At 42.8% G+C, this 23,584-nt stretch overlaps 1 protein-coding gene across 2 annotated transcripts in view; it reads left to right on the forward strand.

Moving 5' to 3' along the window:
• ARAP2 (ArfGAP with RhoGAP domain, ankyrin repeat and PH domain 2) overlaps window positions 1-23,052 on the forward strand; it is a 481,396-nt gene extending 458,344 nt beyond the window's left edge. For both annotated transcript variants that reach the window (XM_040335148.1, XM_040335150.1), the window contains exons 32-33: window positions 10,243-10,365; window positions 22,448-23,052. In XM_040335148.1, coding sequence (XP_040191082.1) covers window positions 10,243-10,365; window positions 22,448-22,786 — 462 coding nt within the window. In that variant the 3' untranslated portion in view covers window positions 22,787-23,052. The remainder of the gene's footprint in view (window positions 1-10,242; window positions 10,366-22,447) is intronic.
• The last annotated feature ends 532 nt before the right edge of the window (window positions 23,053-23,584 follow it).

A 23,584-nucleotide genomic window follows, 5' to 3' on the forward strand; every position in this document is an offset into this window, starting at 1 on the left:
CTATATCTGTGAGGCCTGAACCCCCTACTAGTCTGTGCATTGCAGAATGTTTAGGAATACATTTTTATGTGCATGTTTTGAATATGTTCACAGGTTGTGATTTATTTTATTATTTGGTTAAAAAGATATAGTGCTGCACATTTTGGCTTCCCATTTTGCTATACTTAGTACCCAAGTATTGTGTCAAGTATTGTTTTTAAACAATTTTTTGGGCCATAGCGTGTAAATGTCGACTTTTCCTTTAAATGATATGAAACTGCATAGTAATCTCTCTTTTAATTGCTCTGCCTAGCTGTGTCTGTTTCAGATATAATTACTCTTGAGCTCTCACCTGCAGAACACTAGACTGAAGGACCCAGGTATTGTGAGATATATAGTTTCTTCACAGGAAGTGTCAGGTCTCACACTACAGACATGTATTAGCCTGTACTGTGTTATGTCACATGCCTCATGAATACGAAAAGAAACAACTGGAAAGTGAAGATTTACTCTACTATAGACTGTGTATACAGGGCAACAAATGACACCATGCAACTACATGACCAATGCACAACGTATGCAGGTGAAAACACAAGGTTCAAGGAAAAAGGTTTTTAATGTATTTAAAAATAACACCTAGAGTCGATAAGTAAGCACCTGGAACTCATGTTTTGCTTTGGAAGTTCAGTAACTAATTCTTATTCATTGCACACTCTCTTCAGACAGATAGAGCATTCAACAAAGTTGCTATTTCTACTTTACATTATTTGTATATTTTCCCCTTGTGGCTCTAAACAGATCTATGGAATATAATGCAGGCATGCTACTAAAATATAATGATAAAACTAATTCTCAACTTTTGTGGAAAGCAAATAAACAAACAAGTCACTGTAATATTTTATCTCTTTTTCTCACTAGAATGGAATCGGTGATTTGTTTTTCCTATCAGAAAAAAAAGCTATGTAATTCAAACAAGTCAGAAAATTGTTGATTTGCTATATTTTTATAAATTTAATATAAAGCTAGCAAAAGCGAATAGATATTTCTTGGAAATTCTGCTGACGAGTGAGTTAGAATAATTCAGTGTAAATAATTTTGTATTTTTCCACTGCTCCATGTCAAAAAGAAAAAAAAAATGAGACTGTGAAAATTATTTGTATTAGTTCAGCTGCAGTATGGTGCATCAGCCATCAGTTCTGAAATTAAGCTTTACTTCTAAAAAATTGCATAGATTGTGTTTCTGAGATTCATTTACATTTAATATCAAAGGTAATCTATCATAAGAGCACTAACAGCAGTTCATAGTACTGAATATGTTATGTTCATAAGTGCATTTTTCTTTTTACATCCACTGCCTCAAGAAGGTGTTTAAAAGGACCTATGAGTAATAAACAAATGAGGCTGATGTCAAACATGTTTTAAAAGTCAAATATTTGGAACTCTGTTTCATTGTTTAAGGATCCAGATACCCCTGCCAGACAGCATAACTCAGTCAGTGATCTCACTTGCTCACAGCAATTTGACAATGCAAATTTGCCTATCCCCAAACTGCTGATTGGACAATTAAATCTCATTTAACCCAAAAAACAAAAGGACCTGGTATGGATTTTAGGGGGGACCCCACGCCATTTTTTCAAAATTCTGTCATAGGGTTTCCCTTAACCACTTCAATACACTGTATTCTATACTCTGCGCTGTGCTGTATTCTATGCACTTCACTATATACTCTGCAATGCACTGCAATATATACACTGCACTGTATTAAATACTCTGCACTGCACTATATACTCTGCACTACACTCTAGTATATTATCTGCACTGCACTGTATTATATACTCTGCACTGCACTGTGTTTTATACTCTGCACTATATTCTCTGCACTGCACTATATACTCTGCATTATATACTCTGAATTTCATTGCATTATATACTCTGAAATGCACTTTATACTCTGCACTGCGTTATATACACTACACTGACTGCACTGTATACTCTGCACTGCGTTATATACACTACACTGACTGCACTGTATACTCTGCACTGCGTTATATACACTACACTGACTGCACGCTCAATCCACTAAGTACCCTGCATAATCTCTCTTCATTAATGCACACTATACACGGCCGCTGATGGAAGCAGCCTTATATAGTGTGGGGCATGGACTTACCCCGAAACACTGTGGATCTGATTTACTAAAGTGTGAAGCATATGGAAGATTGGTTATGTTCAGTAATCATGGACCATATTTTGGTGGAAAGTGACTTGTTAAAGCAAACATAAGATTTCCCAGTGTACAAATTGGCCCTGTTAAACAATTCACGTTAAATCAGAGGGTTTAATTGCACACATTTGCAAATATATGCAGGAGGCTGCACAGCCTCACCAAGGCTCCTCTGTCTGTTACGGTCTTAACTCTTAAATGTGACAGTCTCCAAGTTGAAGCATATACTGTATAGCAGTGAATAAGTTAGGGGCCCAGAAGGAAGCCAATTCCTTGTGGTAGTAAACTGTGACATTGGACTAACAAAATCCCCTTCAGGGCGATTACATAATGTGCTAGTACGCATCGCATACTAGCACGCTATGAAATACTGACCTTAGAAACAAGTCCTTCAGCAGTGCCCTGTCACCACTGGCAGTGCTTCCATCTTCACCCAATGTTCCTTCCAGGTTTGCAGGCTCCAGCAGCTTTACTGGCCAAGCCACGATGATGTCACTCTTGCGCATGCACGCTATAGTCAGGTCTGCAGCACGGATATGCCGTTCTCCCAGAGCGCATGCGCAGGTAATGTTATTGGCTGCTGCTCCCTAGAATGTCTCCTAAACAGTGCATATTTAAGAGATATTGGGCCAAATTCTCAAAAAAGCTGCCTAACTTAACTTTCAGCAGTTAAGTTACACGGCCTTAAAATTTCTACCTAAGTGCCCGATCCACAAAGCACTTACCTAGAAATTACACGCCGTGTAACTTAAGTGCCTCCGTCGCAAGGCGGTCCTCCTCTCCGGGGGGCGATTACTATTTAAATGAGGCGCGCTCCTGCGCCGGCCGTACTGCGCATGCGTGTGACATAATTTTCCCGACATGCAGCGCGCGAACGTAATTTACGCCGGGCTTTGTGGATTGCGACGGGACAATAAAGTTGCGACGGGTGAAAAAAAAATACGCGCCGGGAAAACAAAAAAGAAAAAAGAAAAATTTACAGCGTCGCTCGGCATGCATTCCTGAGGGAGAACTCCATGCCAATTTTCAAAGAAAAAACCGTCATGGGTTCCCCCCCCAGGAGCATACCAGGCCCTTAGGTCTGGTATGGGTTGTAAGGAGACCCCCCCTACAATCCATACCAGACCCATATCCAAAGCACGCTACCCGGCCGGTCAGGAAAGGAGTGGGGACGAGCGAGCGCCCCCCCTCCTGAGCCGTACCAGGCCGCATGCCCTCAACATGGGGGGGTTGGGTGCTCTGGGGCAGGGGGGCGCACTGCGGGCCCCCCCACCCCAGAGCACCCTGTCCCCATGTTGATGAGGACAGGACCTCTTCCCGACAACCCTGGCCGTTGGTTGTCGGGGTCTGCGGGCGGGGGGCTTATCAGAATCTGGGAGCCCCTTTAATAAGGGGGCCCCCAGATACCGGCCCCCCACCCTAAGTGAATGGATATGGGGTACATAGTTATTAAACACACAACACAAGGGTTTTTAAAATCATTTATTAGTCTGCTCCGGAGGCCCCCCTGTCTTCTTTATTAGCTCTAATACCAGGGGGGGCTTCTTCTTCCACTCTCCGGGGGTCTTCTCCGCTCTCCGGGGGGGTCTTCTCCGCTCTCCGGGGGTCTTCTTCTATCTTCGCCGCTCTCCGCTGTTGACTCGGCGCACCCCGGTTCTTCTCCAGCTGTCCGGTGCCTTCTCCTTCAGCGCTGGTAGGTACCCACGTGGTGGGTGCATGTGGGTAGGCACCCACCACGTGGGTACCTACCGGAGCATGATGGGACGGTGATGCCTATATAAATGGGATGCAAGGCGCGCTTCCATCATTGCAGTGAGAAGAGGCGACGTGTCAACATCGGAAGAAGGGAGAAGAAGAGAATAGAAGAACATGACGTCACAGAAGACCGCGCTGGCTGCCTGCTAGTAATTGAGCTAACACACGAAGATAGTAGGCAGCCAGCGCTGAAGGAGAAGGCACCGGACAGCTGGAGAAGAACCGGGGTGCGCCGAGTCAACAGCGGAGAGCGGCGAAGATAGAAGAAGACCCCCGGAGAGCGGAGAAGACCCCCCCGGAGAGCGGAGAAGACCCCCGGAGAGCGGAGAAGACCCCCGGAGAGTGGAAGAAGAAGCCCCCCCTGGTATTAGAGCTAATAAAGAAGACAGGGGGGGCCTCCGGAGCAGACTAATAAATGATTTTAAAAACCCTTGTGTTGTGTGTTTAATAACTATCACTTTGCCTCCAGGTTAATGGGTAGGGGTACGATGTACCCCATATCCATTCACTTAGGGTGGGGGGCCGGTATCTGGGGGCCCCCTTATTAAAGGGGGCTCCCAGATTCCGATAAGCCCCCCGCCCGCAGACCCCGACAACCAACGGCCAGGGTTGTCGGGAAGAGGTCCTGTCCTCATCAACATGGGGACAGGGTGCTCTGGGGTGGGGGGCCCGCAGTGCGCCCCCCTGCCCCAGAGCACCCAACCCCCCCCCCATGTTGAGGGCATGCGGCCTGGTACGGCTCAGGAGGGGGGGGGGGCGCTCGCTCGTCCCCACTCCCATTCCTGGCCGGCCGGGTAGCGGGCTTTGGATACGGGTCTGGTATGGATTGTAGGGGGACCCCCTACGTCGATTTTTCGGCGTAGGGGGGGTCTCCTTACAACCCATACCAGACCTAAGGGCCTGGTATGCTCCTGGGGGGGAACCCATGCCGGTTTTGATTTTACAAATTGCCGTGGAGTTCTCCCTCGGGAATGCATACCAAATGCCGTCACTTGAATGGGCTTTTACATGGTGTGACTAACTTTCCACATTGTAAAACCAGCCCTAGTTTTGCGCAAGCAAATCGGAACTTACGCAGAAATCACAATGCTGAAATGCTTTGTGGACCTGCTTAAGTCCTCATTTGCATACTCAAAGCGGCATTTCAATGAGAAATGCCCCCAGCGGCGGATGCGGTACTGCATCCAAAGATCTGACCGTGTAAGTGTCTTACACATGTCAGATCTTCTGCCTAACTTTGGAAAAAGCCTTTTGAGGATCGTTTCCAAAGTTAGGCACAGAGATAGGCAGGCTGAACAGCAGTTCCGCCTGCGTATCTCTTTTGAGAATTTGGCCCATTCATTTTACCTACAAGTAAGCTTTATTATATGCTTATCTGTAGGCAGAAATCAAAATGAGGATTTACTACCATTTTAAATAATGACCAAAATCAGAGCTGTTGTATGTATGAGAATTGATGTTGTTCCTTCATCATCTACTATCTAAGCAGATGGGTTGGAGTATCTGTCAGTCAGTGCTTTTCATCCTTGGGTTTGTGAAAGGAAGGGGAGTTTCTTAAACCTTAACATCAGCAACATTACAAAGTGCACTCTGAGGCCCCATACACACGAGAGGATTTATCCGCAGATACGGTCCAGCGGACCGTATCCGCAGATAAATCCTCTCGAGGATTTCAGAGGATTTCTATGCGATGGCGTGTACACACCATCGCATTGAAATCCGCGCTGAAATCCTCTGCCGATGACGTGTCGCGCCGTCGCCGCTATTATGACGCGGCGACGGGCGCGACGCTGTCATATAAGGAATTCCACGCATGCGTCAAATCATTACGACGCGTGCGGGGAATCCCTTTAGACGGATGGATCCGGTAAGTCTGTACAGACGAGCGGATCCATCCGTTGGAATGGATTCCAGCAGATGGATTTGTTGTGCATGTCAGCAAATATCCATCTGCTGGAAATCCATCCCAGGGGAGATTTCTCTGCGGATAAATATCCGTTGGCGTGTACACACCATAGGATCTATCCGCAGAAACCCATTTGATGGGATTTATCTGCGGATAGATTCTATGGTGTGTATGGGGCCTAAACCTTTAGGACCAATTGTGAGGCTTGGAGATAGTGGATTTTCAACACTGGCTCAGTGGACTAGTCAGGGACCATATTTAATGAAAAAACTGGTGAATAAATATGTGCCCTACACACCACCACTGCACCTCAAAAATATACTATAATATATGTGTATATGTATACACACATATACTCACCTAAAGATGCTACTTAAAATATTTAAATAACTATGTAATAATTTTGAATGAACAAAATAGTAGCGCTGTGTTCACAAATTAAATGAACATACCCAAATAAATATAAATGAATCACCCCGTGATAAAAGTGTCAAATATTATATCTATAGAAAAGATATATAGATATTAAGTGTTCATAATGTTCATCCAATAACCAAGTCATTAAACAATCCAAATCAAGTCCATAAATGATTGTGTTATTTCCAAGTGTTTAAACTAAAATAAACAGGTGATCTTCTTATAGTAACTTAAAAAGAATCTTCCTCCACACCATTTGTGTTCAGCCTTAAGAAATGCACTCACCAATAAGATATGCCTTGCACTCTCATTCTCGGCAATATGGCTTCATTTTCCCCCCAGGGGTATCAAAAGATTCCAACAGTGCTCAACAAACAAAAGCGCTCCACATGTAAAAGTAAAAGTGCTTCCAATAGTGAAGTAGAGTTAACTATTTATTATAAACAGCACACAAAAACCTTCAAATATTGCACTTACATCCTTAAAAACAAACAGAGGCACTTCAAACATAAATTTTCCAAAGCAGGGAGTATGCTGCGATATAGCAATGTATTCCGGTCTCGGCGGACCCAGAGCAGACACTGTAAATCTCACCCTCCACTTCGCTCGCTCACCCCTCTACTCCTGAAGTAACTGCACACTTGGTGATCGGTGTCTCTGAACTATAAACAACACAAGCAGTTGCCATGTAACCATGCCCAGACATGTTTCGTCAGTAAGACTTCTTCAATGGGATTGATTACATGGCCTGGCCACTGCGCCTGCACGTGCTCCACGTCCCCGTGACCGCAATACATCATGTTTGACCCCATTTTAAAATAATCAAGGGGGCATTAGTATTACGCTATCAATATCTGTAAACCGTTACATTCATCATATGTAATAAGCGAGTGCCACAAAGTGACACAATAATAAGCTAAAAAACACCACTAAAAGTAATCATTAGAAATATAAATAATGAGTAAGTGGTCGAAAAAAAATATATCAGTACAATGACATACATAAAATCATAGCAATTATTAAATAACACTATCTAATTTAAAATAAATTTCCTAATTTCAATGGATATTCTATAGAAACCAAGATTATATTTTATATATTATATTTATATACTAGTATGCTAAAGGGGTAGAGACCTTATTAGATGTCCTCCTTCATTAAAGGAGACAGTCACTAATAAACCAAAGAAAATTATTATACATAAATAAAAAAACTATAAAGAATAAAGAGTGTAAAAGAATACATATATTATACTGGCATCCTTTACTACAAATTACTGATGAAACAATTCAAATCGAGTTCAATATTTAACCCTCTCGAGTGGAGACTCTTAAAAAGGAATATCCCTTTAGTCTCCCTATGTGATAGTTCCCTAACTCGATTTGAACCGCTCCATGATGGGAATGTGCAATCAATGCCACAGAATTGAAGGACAGATAGATCCTGATCATGCTTCTCCTTAAAGTGCAATGACACACTATGATATATGAAGCATTTCCTAATATTGATCAAATGTTCAGCTATACAAATTTGTAGAAGGTGTTTCGTTCTTCCCACATAGTACAGCACCATAAAAGATAAACAACATAAGCCGAATTACAAGTGATAAATTGTTCAATTTGAAAAGTTTCACCATCTAAATTTGTAATACTAGTCGTACCTCTATCGCCAACTTTTACTGTCCTACAGCAAATGTACTTGCGGCAAGAGAAAAAGCCTTTGAAATCTATGCTCGAAATCCTTCTATCGGGTGGATCCAGAATTTTTTGTACCACCCGGTCCCCAAAATTTAGGGCCCTCTTATAGATGAATCTCGGCCTCTCCGATAGGATCTCGCAGAGATGTCTGTCCCTGCATAAGATATGTCAATATTTCCCAATTATACTCTCTATCTCCCTTTACTGGTAATGGAAATCCGATATAAAGCCCAATTGGTGTGGACTGCTATCTGTATCATCCTCCTTCTTTTTTAAACATTGTTCCCTAGGTATTTCCGCTATTTCAGTGTTAATTTTATTAATTACCTGCTCTTTAGGGACCATATTTACTAAGGTGGAAAGAGACTTGCACAAGTCAAACATTTAATTATGTGCAGAAATATTGAGCCTGTTTAATCAAATGGCTGGGTGATCACAGCTGCATTTCAGCTCAATTACTACTTAAACATATAAGTCCCTAGTATGCAAGTTTTATAATCTAAAGCTAAACTTCAGGAAAACAGCTACATACACAGATAAATTACATATATTAGAGCTGTTGTACCTACCAAAGGATTTATATTCCCGCCCATCTAATCCTGAGATTTGCACAATTCTGCCACATTGCACAGTAACCCTGGACTCTACTACAATTAATTATTGTACCTCAATCTTTTCCATCTGCCGGTGCAGTGTCACATTTCGCTCCCTATCACAGAATGCTGTGGAAGTGACGTTTTTTCGCTGCCATCTTGCTACACCCCACACTCCTGCACAGTAAAGATAGAGTGAGAAGGGGGCAAGCGGACATCTTGTTACACCCACCGCAGTTTTAGATTTGAGACTTATTTTCAACACAAAATGGAGCTTATATGCTTAAAGACAAAGGGCCAGATTCACAGAGAATTACGTTACTCCGCGGCGGCGTAACGTATCCCATTTACGTTACACCGCCGCAGGTTTACAGCGTAAGTGCCCGATTCACAAAGCTCTTACCTGTAAACTTGCGGCGGTGTAATGTAAATGCACTCGGCACAAGCCCGCCTAATTCAAATGGGGCGGGCACCATTTAAATTAGGCGCGTTCCCGCGCCGAACGTTCTGCGCATGCTCCGTTAGGAAATTTCCCGACGTGCATTGCGTGAAATTACGGCGCCCCAATGCTTTTTTTTTAAATGCGACGTGTGTTACGGCGTTTCGTTATCCCGGACGTCTTACGTAAAAAAAAAAAATCGAAATTCGACGCGGGAACGACGGCCATACTTTAACATGTCTGATCTAAAGATAAGCCATGTTAAAGCAGGTGTAACTTTGCGACGGGTAAAAACGACTAGCGACGACGTACGGGATTGCGACGAACGCGCGGATCTTCGTGGATCGCCGTAACTAGTCATTTGCATATTCTACGCTGACCGCTATGGAATCACCACCTAGCGGCCGGCCTAGAATTGCATCCTAAAGATCCGACAGTGTAAGTCAATTACACCTGTCGGATCTTAGGGCTAGCTATGCGTATATGATTCTATGAATCAGCCGCATAGTTAGGACGGGCGGATCACAGAGATACGACAGCGTATCAGGAGATACGCCGTCGTATCTCTTCTGTGAATCTGGCCCAGTATTTGGAAATCCGACGGACTGTTTAAATGTTAAATGTTGAAAGCAGCAGCAAACCTGATGACCTTACATGTTTGCTCATGTGACAAAACACCTCTGATTTTCACATTTAACATCTAAACAGTCTGTCGGATTTAAAAACACTGTATTTAAGCATATAAGCTCAGTTTTGTGTTGAAAATAAGTGTGAAATCTAAAACTCAGATGGGTGTATCAAGATGTCCGCTTGTCCCCTTCTCACTCTATCATTACTGTGCAGGAATGTGGGGTGTAGCAAGATGGCGGCGACGGAACGTGACTTCCGGAGCATTCTGTGATGGGGAGCAGAATGTGACAACACACCGGCACAGGGAGATTTACTGAAACTGGTGCACTCAGAATCTGGTGCAGCTGTGCATAGTAACAATCAGCTTCCAGGCTTTATTTTCAAAGCCTAGTCGAACATAGCTGAAGTTAGACCCTGATTAGTTACTATGTGCAACTTCACCAGATTCTGTGTGCGCCAGTTTTAGTAAATCTCTGCATAGGGAAGGAGAAGCAGAAGGCTATGCTAAGCTCATCTCTGTCACATTGCATTTTCCTTCTATAAGCATGTCTTTTATGGATTCAAACAATGTATTAATGTACTGCATTATATTATATATACATTGTGCTGGTGAATTTCTTCCAAAAAGTAAAACAGAACAAATCCTAACAGTAAAAAACCTACAGATGAGAGGGGTGTATGAAAACAAACAAAAGGACGCCGCTACAATTCAGCCTATGCCAATGGTAAGCTTGATATTTAACATATTTAAGCTTTTATTTTGCTGCTTTGTCCAAATAATTATGTACTTAGTAACAGGCAGCAATACACTACATTAAATCACATGTATTTTAGGGGGGTATAATAATATTAATTATGTGCTTAGGATTAAACAGTGTTCTGGTTTATTATGTATCAAGAGTAGGTCTTGTGTGAGAAAAAATAAAAAAGTAATTTGCATTGTGTCTAGGTCAACAACTTCAAACGCTGTAATTAATATAGGCTAGGTCAGGCAAATACTGAACAATTTTCTATATCTAAAGAGAGATATTTTTTAAACCTGGCATTCAGACGATTTATTAATCCTTGAAACTGCAGTAGAGGTTCCCAGTTCAAATCCCAGGAAGCACTTGTGAATTTAAATGTAATAATATTAATTGTGGAACATGATTGAAAGGCCATGGTGTACTTGTAAAATGAAAGGGGGTGGTGAATATGGAACATGCTAAATTAAATTAAAGGTTATATATGCTTTTTTTTGGGCAATATTTAACCAATTCCCACCCAGCCTATAGCAGAATGATGACCAGAAGTGGTTCAGTTATCCTGACTGGACATCATATGATGTCTTTCAGGATAACAAGCAAGCACGCAGCACGGCGATTAATGGGGGCACGCAGCGCAGGCAGCGATTGGTGGTGTGGTGTGTCACTCTGACACACCACATCTCCGATCGTGGTAAGGAGCCTCTGACGGAAGCTCTTTACCATGTGATCAGCTGTGACAAATCACAGCTGATCACAGTGTGAACCAGGGCTTTCCTTGGTTAGCACTGACAGGGAGAGCCGATAGGCAGCTTTCCTGTCAGTGGGGGGGGGGGGGTGTGCGCTGATAATCAGCACATTGATTATCAGTGCAGCCCCCATCAGAGGTGCCCACCACAATGCCAATCAGTACCCATCAGCTGCCAGTCAGTGCCCACCTAAATCGTCAATCAGTACCCATCAAAGTGCCAATCAGTGCCCCATCAGTAACGCCTGTCAGGACCCCCTCAACAGTGCTGCCTATCAGTGCCATCTATTAGTGCCCATCAGTGCCGCCCATCAGTGCCACCTATCAGTGACCATCAGTGCCACCTATCAGTGACCATCAGTGCCGCCTATCAGTGTAGCCTATTGGTGCCCACCTGTGCCGCCTATCAGTGCCCATAAATTCTACATATTAGTGCCTCCTCATCAGTGCCCATCAGTGCCACCTCATCAGTGCCACCTCATCAGTGCCCATAAGTGAGGGGAAAAACAAATTTTTATTTGTTTTTAGTTTGTTTAGCAAAACATAAAAAACCCAATGGTGATAAAAAAACATCAAAATAAAGCTCTATTTGTGGGAAGAAAATCATAAAAATGTAGTTTGGGTACAGTGTTGTATGACCACACAATTGTCATTCGCTGAAAGCGCTGAAAACTGAAAATTGTCCTGTGCAGGAAGGGGAGAAGTGCCTTGTATTGAAGTGGTTAAATTTTATATATATATATATATATATATATATATATATATATATATATATATATATATATATATATATATATATATACTATGTGTGTATATATTATTATTATTATTATTATTATACAGGATTTATATAGCGCCAACAGTTTACACAGTGCTTTACAACATAAGGACACACAGTATAATTACAATACAGTACAATATATACAGTATATACAGTACATATACACACCAAACCCTGCAGTTTGAAAGGGTGTAAATTAATTCCTACTACCATGAGGTACCCTCTCTCAAACTAATATAAATTGCAAAATTATTTGGGGCTTTTCCGCTTTGGGTATAATAAACAGTGACCAACAACAATTTTATGTATCTTTTATTCAAAATATTACACATCTAAAAATAGGTTACATAGTTAGGTTGACACAAGTCCATCAAGCTCAACCATAAGAAACAAAATAATAATAATAATAATAATAATAATAATAATAATAATACTAATAATAATAATATCATACAATCACATATACCCAATTCTATACCCACAGTTGATCCAGAGGAAGGCAAAAAAAAACAGCAAAGCATGATCCAATTTGCTACAGTAGGGGAAAAAAATCCCTTCCTGATCCCCCATGAGGCAATCGGATGTTCCCCAGATCAACTTTACCTATACATGTTAGTACCCAGTTATATTTTGTACATCTAGGAAATAATCCAGGCCTTTCTTAAAGCAATCTACTGAGCTGGCCAGAACCACCTCTGCAGGGAGTCTATTCCACATTTACACAGCTCTTACTGTGAAGAAAACTTTCCGTATTTGGAGATTAAATCTCTTTTCCTCTAGACGTAAAGAGTGCTCCCTTGTCCTCAGTGTGGACCGTAAAGTGAATAACTCAACACCAAGTTCACTAGATGTACTCCTTATATATTTGTACATGTTGATTATATCCCCCCTTATTCTCCTCTTCTCAAGAGTGAATAAATTCAGTTCCTCTAATCTTTTCTTATAGCTGAGATCCTCCATGCCTCTTATCAGTTTGGTTGCCCTTCTCTGCACTTTCTCCAGTTCCCCAATATCCTTTTTGAGAATGGGGGCCCAAAACTGAACTGCGTAGGTTATCAAAGTGCTTATCAAAGATTGTATTGTCCTGGTCTTGAGATTCGATTTTTTTGTAGCCACCACATTTCGTGGGCTGACCCACTTTGTCAGGGCCTCAGATCTTGTCAAATACTGTGATATTATACAAGAAAGAATCACAAGTGAGACAATCAATCACATTGTATATTATATCCAGCAGACATTTGACAGATAAAGTTTTTATAAAAATCCTATCATTTGCAAGAATTCACCAAAATAGGGTGAGCATCATGTATAAACCATTAGTTATACACTATGGGCCAGATTCAAAAAGCATTTATGTTGGCGTATCTCCAAATACGCCGCCGTAATTTCAAATGTGCGCCGTCGCATGGCTTCAGCTGTCCGACGTAACTTGCCTATGCCGGCGTATCGTAGGCGCATAGTTACGCTGGACGCATTCGGCGTTCCCATTATAAATATGCAAATGACCTAGATACGCCGATTCACAAACGTACTTGCGCCCGGCGTATTTATATACGCTGTTTACGTAAGGCGTACGACCGGCGTAACTTTACCCCTCATAAAGCAGGGGTAAGTCATGTTAAGGTATGGACGTCGGAACGACCATCGAAATTTACGTCGTTTACGTAAGTCGTACGTGAATAGGGCTGTGCGTAAGTGACGTTTACGTCATAGGCAGTGTTCGACGTATCTTAGGCATTCTTGCCAACGTGATTTTGAGCATGCGCACTGGGATACGTCCACGGACGGCGCATTCGCCGTTCGCTCGGCCCCTCATTTACATGGGGTCACGGCTCATTGTAATACAACATGCCCACCTCCTTCCAAATTTGAATTAGGCAGGCTTACGCCGGCCCATTTACGCTACGCCGCCGTAACTTAGGGAGCAAGTGTTTTGTGAATACAGTACGTGCCTCTCTAAGTTACGTTGGCGTAGCTCATATGGGATGCGCTACGCCCGACTAAAGATAATCTCAGGTATGTGAATCTGGGCCTATAGTTAGTATTACATTTTTATTTAAAAAAAACCTGACGAAGCTGGTCAGCTCATTTGTTTGGCTATAAACAAATGAGATCTCAAGAACAGGACAATACCATCCCGGACAACCAATGTGTTAATTTTTTTTTATTGTGTAATATTTTGAATACATTTTTTTTTTTATTGTTTATTGAGATATATATCACTTTTACAAAAGTTGGACAGTAACAATTTTCAATATACAGTTGCATAAAGTAACAATCAACATAAGAAACAAAGACATTAGGAATACACAGCAATAAGGCTCAGCTAACGACCTTCCCTCCCACCCCCTATCGCACCCCAAGTGGGAACCTGCTGTGCAAGAGGTGGTCAGGGAGGTTCCGTCTGGTTCTGCAAGCAGAGGGCTGTGCATCATTCCTACCAGGAATAAACTGAATGGTGAGAGCTGTGAAAATGTACTTTCCTGGACTAGTGACGGCTAACGCTTGATAACCATAGAAGACTTTCAGGCCCCGTACACACGACAGAGGAACTCGACGTGCTTGGCACGTCGAGTTCCTCGTCTCGTTTTGGGATGAAGCCGCCGAGGAGCTCGGCGGGCCGCCTTCTCCTATAGAACAACGCGGCCAACGAGAAAATAGAGAACATGTTCTCTATTTTCTCGTCGAGCTCCTCGGCGGCTCCATCGAGCCAAAACTGTACAGACGACAGAGATTCTCGGCAGAATCCGGGTTTTGACCGAGTTTCTCGGCGAATTCTGCCGAGAATCTCTGTCGTGTGTACGAGGCCTCAGAGTAAAATGTTTATATTTTTTTTAATACGTTTTCAGTGTTTATTATACCCAAAGAGGTACATGTAACGTCCCAAATTATTTTGCAATTTTACATTTGTAAATGTAAAGCAATTATTATTATTTTTTTTTAACAAGCATGAAAGTGGGTAGCAGGAGGTAAGGAGGTCATTTAATTTTAAGTCCACTTTGAAGAAATAATGTAGAATGCATATTCATTGTAATTTTACTCTGTTATATGTAATCACCTGATCCTCTCCATATCAAATGGGATTTTTAATCAGACTGAGTAGAAAAGATGTTCAGAGGCTGATGTAAGAGTGTAAAAACAATGTTAAAGCCCAACAGAAGCATAGAGTTATTTTCCATTTTGAACAGATTGAGGAAAGGATACAACTCTCAAAATTATTGGGGAAATTTTCCCTCTTTTCATGTAGAAACAGAAAGTGATGGACAATGTCTCAAGTAGGGACATAGACTGAAGCATAAAACTTGTTTTCAGTACAGTACAAGAAGGTCTGGGTGCTATTATTGACTGTGTCTTTCTGTCCCAGTGACAGCTATTTTTCTAATTTCTTATCCTGCTTTCAAAAGGGCATGAAACAATATACAATCCCTCATCTCTCACAGACAGCAATAGAACTTGACAGAAATGTTATAAAGACCAGATCTATCCAAAACCGTGAAAAAAGCTGTCTGGAGTTAGGTTAAAACCAAAAAGGAACTTCTCTTATCTGGTCCCTTTAGTTCTTAAAATACCAATGGTAAATGGTTTTAACTGTTTGATGTGAAAAAATAACTGTTGATCCTGCAGGGAATTTGATAACTTTCTGTGCTGAGTGTTATTACTTAGCATTGTTCTGTCTGTGGACTCCAGAACCTGTCCCTCCATATTATGAAAAGGAGGAGAGGAGGAGATAATCTGTTGTCCTGCCCTGGGATGACAACGCTGCTCCTCCATGGATCTATTGATGGAGATTTTCTAAAGCCGGTGCACACAGAATCTGGTGCAGCTGTGCATAGTAACCAATCAGCTTCTAGGTTTTAGGCTGGGATCACACTGGTACGACAAACGCTCCGGCATTGGGAGCACATGTCGCATGACGTGTATAAATTATTGGTTCCCTATGAGAGCTGTCTTAACTGGTCCTACACAAGTCGGTCTGACTTTGAAAAACATTCCTGCACTGCTTTGGTCCAACTTTGATCCTACATTAGCCAATTGAATATCATTGAAGTCGGATCAAAGTCGGATCATCGTCTTAACTGATCCGACTTTGGCATGTGACTGTGCTCTGAGGGTCTTGAAAGGGAGCCCCACCCCAAATAAAAAAACGGCATAGAGTCCCCCCTTCAAGACCATACCAGACCCTTCGGTCTAGTATGGATTTGAAGGGAAACCCCTATGCCCAAAAAAATGGTGTGGGTCCCCCAAGATCCATACCAGACCCTTATCTGAGCACACAGCCCGACAGGTCAGGAAAGGGGTGGGGATAAGCGAGCTCCCCCCTCCTGAACCATTTCAGGCCACGTGCCATCAACATGGGGGGTCGGTTCTTTGGGGCAGGGGGGGCTCTGCGCCCCCCACCCCAAAGCTGTTGGGGTCTGCGGGCGGTGTGCTTATCGGAAGCCCCCTTTAACAAGGTTGCCCCCAGATCCCGGCCCCCACCCTATGTGAATGAGTATGGGGTACATTGTATGCCATTCACCTAAAAAAAGTGTCAAAAATAAAAACAGCACACAGGTTTTTGACAAAGTAATTTATTAAAGCAGCTCCGACATCTCTTCTCTCTCTGCTGATAACATCTTCCTCTGGTTCTTCTCCCTACGCTGATGTCTTCTTCTGCTGCTGGTTCTCCTCTCTATGCTGTCTTCTCCCTCTGCCGATTTTTTCGCTCTCCGCTGTCTTCTCCCTCTGCCGGGTCTCCCCTTTCCACTTTCTTCTTCTTCTGTTCTCCCTCTGTTCTTCCTCCAATTTTCTCTTGACCCTCTCTCCCACAGTAATGCTGTGCCGTGTGCTATTACTTTTACAGCCATGGGGCGTGGCCACCCAGTGTCTTCATCCAAGGGCCCCACCCCCTTGTGATGGCACACAGTGGACCCAGCTTTACAGTGGGAGAGAGAGCATCGAGAGAACATCGGAGGAAGAACAGAGGGAAAAGATAGCTGAGAGAGGAGACCAGGCAGAGGGGGAAGTCAGCAGAGAGGAGAACTGGCAGAGCGAGGAGACAGCGGAGAAAGGAGAACCGTCAGCAAAGGGAAAAGAACCGGAGGACGAAGACATCGCCAGAGGGAGAAGAAATCAGAAGGAGAAGAGACACCAAAGCTGCTTTAATAAATTACTTTGTCAAAAACCTGTGTGCGTTTTTTATTTTTTACACTTTTTCTAGGTGAATGGGTAGGGGTACAATGTACTCCATGCTCATTCACATAGGGTGGGGGCCAGGATCTGGGGCCCCCTTGTTAAAGGGGGCTTCCAGATTCCGTTAAATCCTCCACCCACAGATCCTGACAACCACCGGCTGGGGTTGTCAGAAAGAGGCCCTTGTCCCCATAAACAAGGTGCTTTGGGGTAGGGGGAACGCAGAGAACCATTGCCCCAAAGCACCAACTGCGTGTGGCCTGGCATGTGGCCTCACCCCCTTTCCTGACCTGCTGGGCTGCATGCTCAGATAAGGGTCTGGTATGGATTTTGGAGGTTCTCCTTAAAATCCATACCAGACCAAAAGGACTGGTATGGTCTTGGAGGGGGTGGACTGTATCCTGAGTTTTTTTTTCTTTGGCATGGGGTTTCCCCTAAAGATTCATACCAGACTCAAAGGGTCTGGTATTGTTGGGGTCAAAGTCGGATCCCCTTCATTTAAGTCTGATGGAAGTCGGAGTTCAAGCCACAGGGCAAAGTCAGATCCACAGTCATATGATCGTACCGTACCAAGGTGAACCCAGCCTTATTGTCAAAGCCTAATTGAACATGCTGAAGTTACATGCTGATTGGTTACTATGCACAGCTGCACCAGATTCTTTGTGCATAAGTTTTAGTAACTCTTCCCCAGTATGGTGAGTAAGCATTGTCATCCTAGGTCTGGAGGTGTGCGATCTGCAGAAATACTAGTTGAAAATAAAGGGAAAACCCCAAAAAAGAAAAACAAATGCATCTAATGACTGGCAAACTGGAATATATTCGATTTTTGTTTTGGGATTTCGATTATTTTAAATAAAAAAAAAAGGATTATTTTTAGGACTTATTTAACCACTTAACCACTTCCAGACCTTAGGTGTTTTTCAGATTCGGTGTTTGCAAGACTAAAACATTTTTTTCTGCTAGAAAATTACTTAAAACCCCCAAACATTATATATATTTTTTTCTAACACCCTAGAGAATAAAATAGTGGTCATTCCAATACTTTTTGTCACACCGTATTTGCGCAGCGGTCTTACAAGCGCACTTTTTTTGGAAAAAAATCACTTTTTTGAATTAAAAAATAAGACAACAATAAATTTGGCCCAATTGTTTTATATATTTTGAAAGATAATGTTACGCCGAGTAAAATGATGCCCAACATGTCACGCTTAAAAATTGCGCCCGCTCGTGGCATGGCGTCAAACTTTTACCCTTAAAAATCTTGATAGGCGACGTTTAAAAAATTCTACAGGTTGCATTTTTTGAGTTACAGAGTAGGCCTAAGGCTAAAATTATTGCTCTCGCTCTAACGATCGCGGCGATACCTCACTTGTGTGGTTTGAATACCGTTTTCATATGTCGGCGCTACTCGCGTATGCGTTCGCTTCTACGCGCAAGCTCGTCGGGACGGGGCGCTTTAAAAAAAATTTTTTTTGCTTTTCGCATTTATTTTTATTTATTTTAGAATTTTTAACACTGAAAAAAAAAAAGAAAAAAAATTATCACTTTTATTTCTATTACAAGGAATGTAAACATCCCTTGTAATAGAAAAAAGCATGACAGGTCCTCTTAAATATGAGATCTGGGGTCAAAAAGACCTCAGATCTCATATTTGGGCTTAAATGCAAAAAATAGAAAAAAAATAAAAAATGTCATTTTTTCAAATGACCAAAAAAAAAATTTGTCTCTTTAAGAGGCTGGGCGGGACTGACGTTTTGACGTCACTTCCGCCCAGCCGAGCTATGGGGACGGTCGAAGGAGATTTTTCCTTCAGTCTCGTCCCCGCTCACCAGCCGACAGCATCCGATCGCCTCCGCCGCTACCGACGGCTCCGGTAAGTGGCGGAGGGCGCGGGAGAGCGGCGGGAGGGGGGGGGGCCCCTCTCCCGCCACCGATAACGGCGATCTCGCGGTGAATCCGCCGCGGAAACCGCCATTATCGGATTCCAGACCGCGCACACTAAAGATGGATACCTCGGTTGTGACAGCAGCTGCTGCCGTTACCGAGATATCCGTCTTTAAAAATAGGACGTACATCGTCGTGCGCAGGTCTGGAAGTGGTTAAGGACCGCCTCCTGCACATATACCCCGGCAGAATGGCACGGCTGGGCACATGTACGTACAGGTACGTCCTGTACTAGTACCCAGCCGTTCCTAGCTCCGTGACCGGGACCGCGGGACCTGCGGACCCGATCGGCGCTGGAGTCCCGCGATCGGTCCCCGGAGCTGAAGAACAGGGAGAGCCGTGTGTAAACACGGCTTCCCCGTTCTTCACTGTGGCGGCTGCATCGATCGTGTCATCCCTTTTATAGGGGGGACACAATCGATGACGTCACTCCTACAGCCACAACCCCCTACAGTTGTAAACACACTTCAGGGAACACATAACCCCAACAGCGCCCTCTAGTGGTTAACTCCCAAACTGCAACTGTAATTTTCACAATAAACAATGCATTTTAAATGCATTTTTTTGCTGTGAAAATGACAATGGTCCCAAAAATGTGTCAAAATTGTCTGAATTGTCCGCCATAATGTCGCAGTCACAAAAAAAATCGCTGATCGCTGCCATTAGTAGTAAAAAAAATGATTAATAAAAATGCAATAAAACTATCCCCTATTTTGTAAACACTATACATTTTGCGCAAACCAACCGATAAACGCTTATTGCGATTTTTTTTACCAAAAATAGGTAGAAGAATACGTATCGGCCTAAACTGAGGAAAACATTTTTTTTTATATATTTTTGGGAGATATTTATTATAGCAAAAAGTAAAAAATATTGAATTTTTTTCGAAATTGTCGCTCTATTTTTGTTTATAGCGCAAAAAATAAAAAACACAGACGTGATCAAATACCACCAAAAGAAAGCTCTATTTGTTGGGAAAAAAAGGACGCCAATCTTGTTTGGGAGCCACGTCGCACGACCGCACAATTGTCAGTTAAAGTGACGCAGTGCCAAATCGTAAAAAGGGGCAAGGTCCTTTAGCTGCATTTTGGTCCGGGTCTTAAGTGGTTAAAGGAACACTAAAGGCAAGAATATAAAACAAAAAAAAATAACAAACATGTTATACTTACCTCCACTGTGCAGCTCGTTTTGCACAGAGTGGCCCTGAACCACATCTTCTGGGGTCCCTCGGTGGCTGTATCTCCTCCTCCTCGCAAGAGCTTTCCACCTTAATGCGAACAAGCTTGCATGGTGGAAAGCTCTTGCGGGCGCACTCCCGTGACACATAGCCGCCGACTGTATCACTCGGCCCCGCCCCCCGGCACGCTGAATCATTGGATGTGATTGACAGCAGCACCAGCCAATGGCTGCGCTGCTTTCAATCCATCCATGGTAGCCAATCAATGGTGAGGCTCAGAACCGAGGAGGATGACGGGGCGGGCGCAGGACTTTCAAGAGATCAGGTAAGTAAAACGGGGGCTCAGGGTGGGGGGCGGTACTGTCGGATGTTTTTTCACCTTAATGCACCTTAACCCCCCTGGCGGTATTCCGAGTCTGGCTCAGGGTGGAATTTTAGAACCAAAAGCGGTAACCCTGAGCCAGACTCGGGATCGCCTCGCAGAGTCCAAAGGCATGGTTTACTTACCTTGTCCCTGGATCCTGCAATGCCGCCGCGCTGTGTGATCGAGCAGTGTCTCCTCGCTCGATTCACAGTGCCCGTGTGCCGCCGAGCTCCATTCCCTGCGACGTTACAACGCATGGGGGCGGAGATCGGCGCCAAATTTAAAAAAGTAAATACACACAATACATACAGTATACTGTAATCTTATAGATTACAGTACTGTATCTAAAAAATACACACCCCCCTTGTCCCTAGTGGTCTGCCCAGTGTCCTACATGCACTTTTATAAAATAAAAACTGTTCTTTCTGCCTGGAAACTGGAGATTGTCCATAGCAACCAAAAGTGTCCCTTTATGTCAAAAGTGGTTTTAGAACAGCTAGAAAACAGCGATAATAAAATTAGAATCACTTGAACAATTGAGCGATAGTGATTTGTGGGGAAATTCGTCATCAAAAAATTAAAAGTAATAATTTTTATTATTATTATTATTATTATTATTATTATTATTATTTTTATTATTATTATATTATTTGTTATAATTATTTATATTTATTTATTGTATTATAATTTATGATTTTGTGTTTTAAATTTTATTATACCCGGGGGGCCAGATTCACAGAAAAAGTACGCGGGAGTATCTGCTGATTCTTCCGGCGTACTTTCAAATTTGCCGCGTCGTATCTTTAGTTTGAATTCTCAAACCAAGATACGACGGCTTCTGCCTTCTATCCGACAGGCGTACGGCTTCGTACACCTTCGGATCGTAGGTGTAATACTTCGGCGCCCCCTGGGTGGAGTTTGCGTCGTTTTCCGCGTCGGGTATGCTAATTAGCTGTTTACGGTGATCCACAAAGGTACGCGCGTTCGTCGCATTCTCTTACGTCGTCGCTAGTCGGCTTTTCCTGGCGTAAAGTTACAGCTGCTATTTTGTGGCTTATATTTAGACTGCCCATGTTAAAGTATGGCCGTCATTCCCGCGTCGAATTAATTTTTTTTTTTTTTGCGTAAGTCGTCCGTGAATAGGAAAGGACGTAACGCACGTCGCCGTTCAAAAGATTACGTCAGTGCAACGTCATTTCGCGCAAAGCACGGCGGGAAATTTCTAAACGGAGCATGCACAGTACGTTTGGCGCGGGAACGCGCCTAATTTAAATGATACACGCCCCATTTGAATTAGGCGGGCTTGCGCCGGACGGATTTACACTACGCCGCCGCAAGTTTACAGGCAAGTGCTTTGTGAATCAAGCACTTGCGCTTAAAACTTGCGGCGGTGTAACGTAAATGGGATACGTTACGCCGCCGCAATTGTATGTGAATCTGGCCCGGGATGTCTACTAGACTCTTGTTTGGACAGATTTAAGTGAGTTATTTCTAAGAATTACAGGCCTACAATATAAAACGCCAAATTTCCATGCAAAATAATGGTACCGCTTTCAGCACCTAAAATCTGAATTAATCATACCGCCAAGGAGGGTAAGGTGAAAAAACATTTACCTTTACAACCTTTAAAAAAAAAAAAAAAATTATTAGTTAGGACCACTAAAGTAGTGATTTCAGGTTTAAATCCAGGATAAAGTAGCTCTATATGAAGGAAGACACTGACAAACCCAAAGAATGGCTGCAAGGAAAATACAAGTGAGGTCCAGTAAAATACTTGAAATGTTTTAACTGGATATACAATTGTTCTCTCACATATGCCGTGAGGTCAATACAGTTTACATCATTTATTTATGTGTGTTCTGTTTTATCATTCAAAAGTCTGAAAAAACAAGGAGAAAAATGCGACCTGCAATATCCAAGGAAGGACTCACCAACACAATGCAACAGAGAATGTCTCTGATGGCAGAGGTTTTCGACAGTAAAGAAGAAAGGCTTACAAACCAGAAGAAACGATACAGTTTGGTTGACCTTGACAGTCCTAAGAATTACAGTGGTGACACAAAAGAACTAAACACAATAGATGTCAAGAGACTACACAATCCCACTGATCAGCTGAATAAAGAACTGTCAGCCAACGCACAACTGCCACAGAATGTTATCAAGGAGCTAAACCTAGTTCTTCGCAAAAACAGAAAAGACCAGAATGAAAGCCTGTAATTCAAAAGCAATTTTACTTATAACATTGAGTATATAAGTTCAATTAAAGGAAAATTTCAGCTTATAACATTTTGATTTCAAGCAATACAAAATGTGAAAACTATTGTTTGGTACTTCACAAATTGTTAAGCAAATGAAGCAATAAGTGGACATAAAATGAATTATACACGGTGGGTGGATCTATATGTTTTTTTGTGGTTTTTTTTCCTCCAAGCCGTCCAACTCTGTCTTCTCAATCAATAAAAATTGGTCATATTGTAAAAGCAGCCTGACTGTCTCATTGCTTTGGGCGAGGGATGATTTGATATCAGTTAGTTTGTTCTCCTGTTAAAATCTCTCTTTGGAAGGCATCAAAGATACTACTATGCTTGAGATGCCCATCCACTAACCTGCAGCAAAAGTATGTAATTGATATGAGGGCTATGGGCCAGATTCACAGAAGAGATACGACGGCGTTTCCAGCGTCGGGTATGCAAATTAGCTGTTACGGCGATCCACGAAGCTACTCGCGTGCGTAACGTCGGTTTTTCCCGTCGCAAAGTTAAGCAATCTTTTTCATTGCTTAACTTTACACAAGCCATGTTAAAGTATGGCCGTCTTTCCCGCGTCGAATTTTAAATGTATTTTTCGCCGTAAGTACAGCGTAAGTACGTTACTCACGTCGCCATTCACAAACACGTCGGGGCGCCGTAATTTCGCGCAAAGCACGTCGGGAAATTTACGAACGGAGCATGCGCATAACTTTTGCCGCGGGAGCGTGCCTAATTTAAATGGTACACGCCCCATTTGAATTAGGCG

The sequence above is a fragment of the Rana temporaria genome, chromosome 1 (genome assembly GCF_905171775.1).
Source record: "Rana temporaria chromosome 1, aRanTem1.1, whole genome shotgun sequence".
NCBI lineage: Eukaryota > Metazoa > Chordata > Amphibia > Anura > Ranidae > Rana > Rana temporaria.